Raw genomic sequence first — 8,478 nt, 5'->3', positions numbered from 1 at the left:
ATATATATATTTTTATTGAAGAATTTTTCATTTTATACAAATAATTCAACAAACTCTCAAAGATTGGTACAGTACAGCAAGATCATTTTCAAACAAGAACATGGAAGAAGAGAGAAAAAATATTACCAACCCAGTTAGTTTGGATTATTCATTGTATCCAGCACCTTCCACCTTAAAAGTAATAAAAATATATATCGATGGGGGAAACATCAGGATAACAGGATACAGCCACAGTTGGCTCAGCGGTGCACTACCAAGCTCACCGGATAACAGAAACAGAGCCACAGTACTTAGAAAGGTTTTCTCTGAGCTCAGAACTATTAAGGTAAGGATCCTATACTTTATAGAATGTATCCGATAGCTCAAAGTAAACAAATCAAGAATACCATTGGTATACATTCCAGAAAGATTTTATGCCAATTCCGAATTGAAGGGGACTTATCACTTATCCACAAGCAAACTATATTCTTCCATGCTGCAAATGTTAGGATTTGATTTGATTTGATTTATTATTGTCACATGTATTAGGATACAGTGAAAGGTATGTGTTGTCTATATACTCCGTCTCCTCATTGTTTGAGATCCGACCCACTACGGTGGTCATCAGCAAACTTGAAAACAGAGTTGGAGTGGAATTTGGCCACACAATCATAGGTATATAAGGAATATAGTAAAGAGCTGAGGACACAGCCTTGCGGGGCACTAGTGTTGAGGATAATCGTGGAGGAGGTGTTGTTGCTAAGGATTATGGTCTGTGGGTTAGGAAGTCTAGAATTCAGTCACAGAAGGAGGAGCCGAGCCCTAGGCCACAGAGTTTGGAGATGAGTTTTATAGGAATAATGGTGTTGAAGGCTGAGCTGTAGTCAATAAATGGGAGTCTTTGTTATCCAAGTGTTCCAGGATTGAGCGTACGGCCAGGGAGATGGCGTCTGCTGAGGACCTGTTGCAGCAATAGGCGGACTGTAGTAGATCCAGGCAATCTGGGAGGCTTGAATTGATCTGTGCCAGGACCAACCTTTTGAAGAAGAGTTGTCTTTTTAAGGAAGTGCCTAAGTTGCAAGGTTCTAAAAGAGGAATGTTTCGGAATATCAAACTGTTAACACAACTGTTCAAAAGATAATGGGGGTAACACTGTCAAACACGGTCCCTAGTCTACAGATACCTGATCCCTCCAGATATTGAAATCATGGACAATAAGACCTGCGGGAAATCCGATAACCCTAAATCGGAGAAAGAGCAAGTAAAATTAGATCTCCCCTCCAACTCATAGACCATCCTCAAAGCCTTGAATGTTAATAATAGGATTGTCGCACTTATCGAAGGACAATCAAGAACCCCACACACCCCGGACATGCTCTCTTCCATTGGGAAAATGATACAAGCATCTGAAAACACAAACCAACAGTTTCTTCCCTGCTGTCATTAGGTCCTATCCTAAATTAAGCTGATCTTTCTCTTCACCCTACCTCTGGCAGCATGGGCAATGGTTAACATTGCTGCCTCATCGCGCCAAGGACCCGGGTTCAATTCCCGGTTTGGGCACTGTCTGTGAAGTCTGCACATTCACCCCGTGTTTGCATGGGTTTCCTCTGGGTGCTCCAGTTTCCTTCCACAGTCCGAAAGATGCGCTAGTTAGGTGCATTGGCCATGCCAAATTCTCACTCCGTGTACCCGAACAGGCACCGGAGTGTGACGACTAGGGGATTTTCACAGCAACTTCACTGTATTGTTAATATAAACCTACTTACCCTATCCTTTCCTTCTCCTCTATGTACACTATGAACGGTATGTTTCGACTGTATAGCACGCATGAAATAATACTTTTTCACTCTATCCCATAAGACCATAAGATATAGGAGCAGAATTAGATCATTCCGCCCATCGAGTATGCTTCGCTATTCAATCATGGCTGATAGGTTCCTCAACCAAATTAATGGTATGTTTAGACTCCACAGCCTTCCGTGGCAATGAATTCCATAGATTCACCACTCTCTGGCTAAAGAAATTCCTATACATCTCTGTTCTGAAGGGTCACCCTTTACTCTGAGGCTGTGCCCTCAGATCCTAGTCTTTCCTACTAATGGAAACATCTTCCCCATGTCCACTCTATCCAGGGCTTTCAACATTTTGTAAGATTCAATGAGATCCCACCCCCCCCCCCCCCCCCCATTCTTTTAAACTCCATCAAGTACAGACCCAGAGCCCTCAAACGCTCCTCATACGTCAAACTTTTCATTCCTGGGATTATTCTCGTGAACCTCCTCTGGACCCTCTCCAAGGCCAGTACATCCTTCCTTAGATATGGGGCTTAAAATTGCTCACAATATTCCAAATGTGGTCTGACCAGGGTCTTATAATGCCTCAGCAGTACATCCCTGCTTTTGTATTCTAGTCCTCTCAATTAATGCTAACATTGCATTTGCCTACCAACTCAACCTGCAAGTTAATCTTAAGAGAATCCTGAACTAGGACTCCCAAGTCCCTTTGTGCTTCCATTTTCTGAATTCTCTTCCCATTTAGAAAATAACCTACGCCTCTATTCTTCCTACCAAAGTGCATAACCTCACACTTTTCTATGTTGTATTCCATCTGCCACTTCTTTGCCCATTCTCCTAACCCGCCCAAGACCTTCTGCAGCCTCCCCAGTTCCTCAATACTACCACCTAACTTTGTATCATCTACAAACTTAGCCACAATGTCCTCAGCTCCTTCATCTAGACCATTGATGTATAAAAGTGAAAAGTTGTGGTGCCAACACTGACCCCTGCAGAACTCCACTCGTCCTCTATCCCAATACATGTGACAATAAGAAATCAAATAATTCCACCTTAAAAGTTTAAAGTTTATTTACTGGTGTCACAAGTAGGCTTACATTAACACTGCAATGAAGTTACTGTGAAAATCCTCGAGTCTCCACACTCTGGCGCCTGCTCGGGTACACTGAGGGAGAATTTAGCATGGCCAATGTACCTACCAGCACGTTTTTCAACCTGTGGGAGGAAACTGGAGCACCCGGAGAAAACCCACGCAGATACGGGGAGAACGTACAGACTGCACTGAGTGTGACCCAAGCCAATCGAGGACCTGTGAGGCAGCTGTACCACCATTGTGCCACCCATGACACCCACACATGCAAGAAACAATACTTTTCACTGTATCCCAATACACTAATAAATCAAATAATTCCGCCTTAGGATCCTTAAGATATTAATTTCAAGTGGAAATGATTAGATCCGTTGGGTGTTTCGCACATAAATGTGTCACCAGGAATGTGGGTGTGGAGTTTGAGCCTGGGGTTTGTGTGTGCCGCTGGCAAAGAGCAGGCAACTCCCTGAAGCCGTCCTTGTTCACTGCCGCCCTGTTGACAGGCGGAACCGACTTCGTGCGTTTGCTCCGTGAGGCAGGCAGGCGGGCGGGGCGGGACTTGGCCTCGCGCACACACAGCCTGCGGTACCGCCACGTCAGTGAGACTGGTGGGGAGGAATGAGGGAGGGCTGGGCTTTTGCTGTGTCTATTGAGCCGGGTGGAAGGAATGAGCTCAGGCAGCGGCGGAGAGAAGCGGACATGAGAGAGGGGCGTGGTGGTACAGCCCCGTCCGTGTCCATCAACTCCGCGTGGCTTGCCGGCACCTTTGATGCTGACTTTAAATATAATTGTACCCGGACACGGAAAGGCGCGGATATGACCAGCGGGGCGAGAGTTTTACCTCAGCCTGCTGGAAAAAATAGATATTCGCTTATTTATAAAAATAAAACCGGGCCTACTCACCGTATTGACGGTGCGAACCGAAAAATAAATTCCATGCGGTGTTCAGGAAATCGAATTCAATTTTGAAATTTCAAAATATTATAGGTTTTTGAAAAATTGATCATAGCTCTATTGACTGATCGGAGTTAGTCCGCTGAGCTCGCGCTCGGTTTGAAGGGGGTTTGGAACGCGGGGCGGTTGGTGCGGGCGGCTCGCGCGGGGGAGGGGGGGAATGGAGCTGGCAGCCCAGCGCCAGCAGCTGGAGCTGGCCGACCAGGCTCACTTGCTCCGCTTCTGGGATGAGCTGAACGAGGCCGAGCGAGCCGAGCTGTTGGGCGACCTGAGCGGCTGCAACTTCTCCGAGATCATGCATTTCTTCCACCGGGCCGTGCAGATGCCGGCGCCGCTCCAGCAGCAGATGGACGAGCAGATGGAGCCGGTGCCTAGGGAAGTGCAGGGCAGCGTGACCAGAGACTGGGAGCGGCTGCCCGAATGGGAGGCGGAGGGTAAGTCAGAGCTCGACTAAATCTGTTTTTATTTTGTGTGTGCGTGTATATAAATCCGATTTAACACTTCATTTGGGGAGATGCTCTTACATTAAGCTGTGCCCATAGACCTCAAATTGCCGGCACACCGTCCCTGGTGACGCCCCCACAGTTGATTAGCCACCTCACTGCACTGGGACATTTCGGATCCTCAAGTTGAGAGTGACAGCTGTAAACCCTTAACACCAACAAAACTGAGTTTCCATGGGAGAGAAAGGCAAATAAAATCTTCTGTGTCCCACCGAACATGGGACGCACATGGCTTCATATCACTTCTTCAATGGGGTCCAGATGCCACAGTAAACTGAGATTTCTTTTTGTTGTTCATTGGTCTTCCAAGCCCTTAATTGTCGATAAGCTCAGTATTTCTGTTTTTGTTGAACTGGTCCATGCTTTCTCCTTCTGTCTTTTATAAAATAATCACTTTTTTTTGCATGTCCATTCTGTTTTAATTGATCAGTTTTAAAGGGTGAGCCAGCTGGGGTGGGTTTATTTGGCGATCGGTGCCTCGCAGAAACAGGCACATGAAGAACTGAAACACACAATGTATGTGTGGTTCCCAATGGTTAGGGGAAATGATGGGTAAGAGGGGTACTGGAGAACAAAAACAACGAATGGTAAGGGGAGTCCAACAACAAGGTTACCCATGGAGAAGAGCTAACATTTTGAGTCTGGATGACCCTTTGTCAGAGCTCTGACGAAAGGTTATCCAGTCTCGAAACATTAGCTCTGTTCTCTCTCTCCACAGAAGTTATCAGACCTGAGATTTTTCAGCATTTTCTGTTTTTGTTTCAGATTCCAGCATCCAGTATTTTGATTTTAACAAAGTTACGCTGGCTGGCAAGATTATTATGTGGAGATGCCGACGTTGGACTGGGGTAAACACAGTAAGAAGTTTAACAACACCAGGTTAAAGTCCAACAGGTTTATTGGGTAGCAAATGCCATTTGCTACCCAATAAACCTGTTGGACTTTAACCTGGTGTTGTTAAACTTCTTACTGGCAAGATTATTACCATGAGCAAGGTGGAAGGAGAGAGAGATGGAAGCAATGGGATGGGTTTACCACAAGAGGGAATTATATGGGAGGGGTAGATGTGATGATGGAAGTGCTTAAGTGTAGTAAAATGGCAGAGACAATTATTTGATGCAACTTATTTGGAAACTATTTGTGCTAACAGTGAAGATTCACTGGATTTGAATGAAAAAGTTTTAGAAATGCTGTCAAGTAAATTAAAAGAATACATCAATGTTGATCCTTTAGGTGAAGAAGGTGGTTACAGTCTTTAGAATCATACTGCATAAAACAGTAGATGGTAATGTGCATGCCACCGCACAAACCTTTAAAACAATACTGTTGCAATAAATAGAATAATTTGACTGCAGATGTTTTGGAGGGCTGTGCTAATCTTTCAGATACAAGACAACTTAATGACATCCATTTTAAAATAGAATGATTCTTGGTTTCAGGTTAACACGTTGCTTAATTGCCTATCCCAAATATTTATTCTAAGGTGTGGAGACTTTAATAAAATTTAGGCGTAGTTGTTTCTTTTTTTTTCCTTTCGGTACTTTATTTCTCATCAAAAAAAGCCAGTTCAAATTAAATTTCTAATCAAAAGCCAGTTCAAATTAAGTCCAATCGTGGTCCCTATATGAGGAACAAACCAGATCCAAGCTGACAAGACTTTGCATCCCATCTTGGGCTCAATCAAACAAGATGCAAGCTGACAGGATGAGGCATTGCACCCCCTCCCGGGCTTGATTTAACGCTTCCATCTTAGCCAAAAGGCTGAGATGGCTTTGAAAGATTGCATAAGGTAAGGCTTTGGTTTAACCTCTTTGGCTACCCTCGTCTGATCACAGGCGTCAGCATGCCCCAAGTGCAATGGTTTCACCGGTGTCAGAATTGAGACCAGTGTATATGCTGAAAGGCAAAGTAATTAATGTAGAGAGTATTGAGGTTATTTGGAATTAATTGTATGGCAGGAAACAAATCATTCAGATGATTAAGATGTGTTTGGAAGTCGTTAATGATCCAGACTAAACACACGGAATCATTGATATTGTGGTAGGTGTCAATGACCATGATGTCCTGTAGTTTTTTTTTAAATTCCACGCTAAAAGATTGGTTGTATTGAGGATGCACTAAAATATTTGTAGAATGATTTAGAATTGGATTGATAAAACAGCAAATTAAATTTTTAATATTGAACAATTTTTGAATTTTACATTCGCATTAATACAACAAATGAGATTGAATTATAAGACTGCAGTGATCTTCAAGTGATGGTTAACTCACCACTTTGAATGCTGGAACAAAGTGGGAAAGTAATTACAAAAACAAACACATGACAAGATGTAGGGTAGAATAGTTAAGTGGCAGTTTTCAGCAATTCTGGGGTCAAGTAATTAATAGCGTCAGACAACATTTGAAACACTGTTCATTATGGCTACTGAAACATCTGTGTGCTTTGGAGAGAATGCAATGAATTGCACCACATTGGAGAGAGAAGAGCAAAATACCATAGACATTGGAAATATAAAAGAAAAACAAAATGCTGTATATAGATACAGGTTAGTTAGGATTTATGGAAGGAGCACACAAGTTAATGTTTTGGTTAAAGTACAAATGAACATTAAGAAAGATTGAGACAAAGGGTGTGTAAATAGCCAAGGAAGTATGCGTGGGGAAATGAGAGAAATGGAAAATTTAATTAATACCAGTTTGAAAATGATGTAACTAACACTGAAGTTATTGACGTCAGTGCTTGGGCCTGATGGTTGCAGAATGCCCAGAAGAAAAATGAAATATTGTTCTTGAAGCTGGTGTTGGAAGCAACTCTATTCAAGGACAGGCATCAGAAAAGGTGGGGGTTATAAAATGAGGAGCCATAGAGCCACACCTACGACTCTGTTTATCTGCACTTGTGTTATCTCCTCGATAACACAATCTTTGACAGCAGGATGGCACAGAGGTTAGTACTGCTGCACCACAGCCAGGGACTCTGGTTCAATTCCAGCCTTAGGTAATTGTCTACGAGAAGTTTGCACATTCACCCTGTGGCTGCGTGGGTTTCCTCCTGGGTGCTCTGGTTTCCTCCCACAGTCCAAGCAGGGATTGGCCATTGTGAATGCATGGGATTTCAGGGATAGGGCGGAGGGGAGGGCCTGGGTAGAATGCTAAAGCTGTGGCCTCTCGCTATAGAATGTCTAACAAGGGGAAACATCCGCTCTACATCTACCCTGTCAGTCCCCTTTATTATCTTGTATACCTCAATTTGATTTGGTTTATTGTCACATGTATTAGTATACAGTGAAAAGCATTGTTTCTTGTGTGCTATAAGACAAAGCATACTGTACATAGGGAGAAAATGCAGAATATAGCGTTACAGTCATAGCTAGGGTATTGAGAAAGATTAACTTAATGCGAGGTAGCTCCATTCAAAAGTCTAATGGCAGCAAGGAAGAAGCTGTTTTTGAGTCGGTTGGTACGTGATCTCAAATTTTTGTATCTTTATCCCAACGGAAGAAGGTGGAAGAGATTATGTCTGGGGTGCATGGGGTCCTTGATTATGCTGGCTGCTTTTCCAAGGCAGCGGGAAGCGTAGACAGTGTCAATGGATGGGAGGTTGGTTTGAGTGATGCACTGGGCTTCATTGATGTCCTTTTGTAGTTTCTTGTGGTCTTGGGCAGAGCAGGAGTCGTACCAAGCTGTGATACAACCAGAAAGAATGCTTTCTATGGTGCTTCTGTAGAAGTTGGTGAGAATTGTAGCAGACATGTGAAATTTCCTTAGTCGTCTGAGAAAGTAGAGGCGTTGGTGGGCTTTCTTAACTATAGCGTCCACATGAAGGGACCAGGACAGGTTGTTGGTGATCTGGACACCAAAAACTTGAAGCTCTCGACCATTTCTACTTCATCCCCATTGTAGACAGGGACATGTCCTCCACTGTTTTCTAGATATCCTCTCACTCTTCTAAACTCCAGTGAGTATAGGCTTAAACTGTTCCATCTCTTTTCATAAGACAAGTCCATCATTCCTGGAAACAAGATGATAAACTTTCTCTGAACTGCCTCTAATGCATTTACATCTTCCTCAAGTAAGGGGACAAAAACTCTGCGCAGTATACCAGATGCAGTCTCCCCAGTGCTCTATACAGTTGCAACGGTACTTCTCAACTCTT

The 8,478-nt window shown here is 43.5% G+C and overlaps 1 protein-coding gene across 2 annotated transcripts in view; it reads left to right on the top strand.

Moving 5' to 3' along the window:
- The first annotated feature begins 3,466 nt into the window (after positions 1-3,466).
- The window catches only part of uap1 (UDP-N-acetylglucosamine pyrophosphorylase 1), a 39,228-nt gene continuing 34,216 nt past the window's right edge, over positions 3,467-8,478 (top strand). The window contains exon 1 of one of the 2 annotated variants that reach the window (XM_078218111.1): positions 3,467-4,253. In XM_078218111.1, the coding sequence (XP_078074237.1) occupies positions 3,980-4,253 (274 nt within the window). In that variant the 5' untranslated portion in view covers positions 3,467-3,979. The remainder of the gene's footprint in view (positions 4,254-8,478) is intronic. The other variant, XM_078218110.1, reaches the window with a different exon arrangement.

Source organism: Mustelus asterias, chromosome 8 (genome assembly GCF_964213995.1).
Source record: "Mustelus asterias chromosome 8, sMusAst1.hap1.1, whole genome shotgun sequence".
NCBI classification, from domain to species: domain Eukaryota; kingdom Metazoa; phylum Chordata; class Chondrichthyes; order Carcharhiniformes; family Triakidae; genus Mustelus; species Mustelus asterias.
The sequence above is the reverse complement of the archived record's forward strand: the minus strand, read 5'-3'. Positions and strand labels throughout refer to the sequence as shown.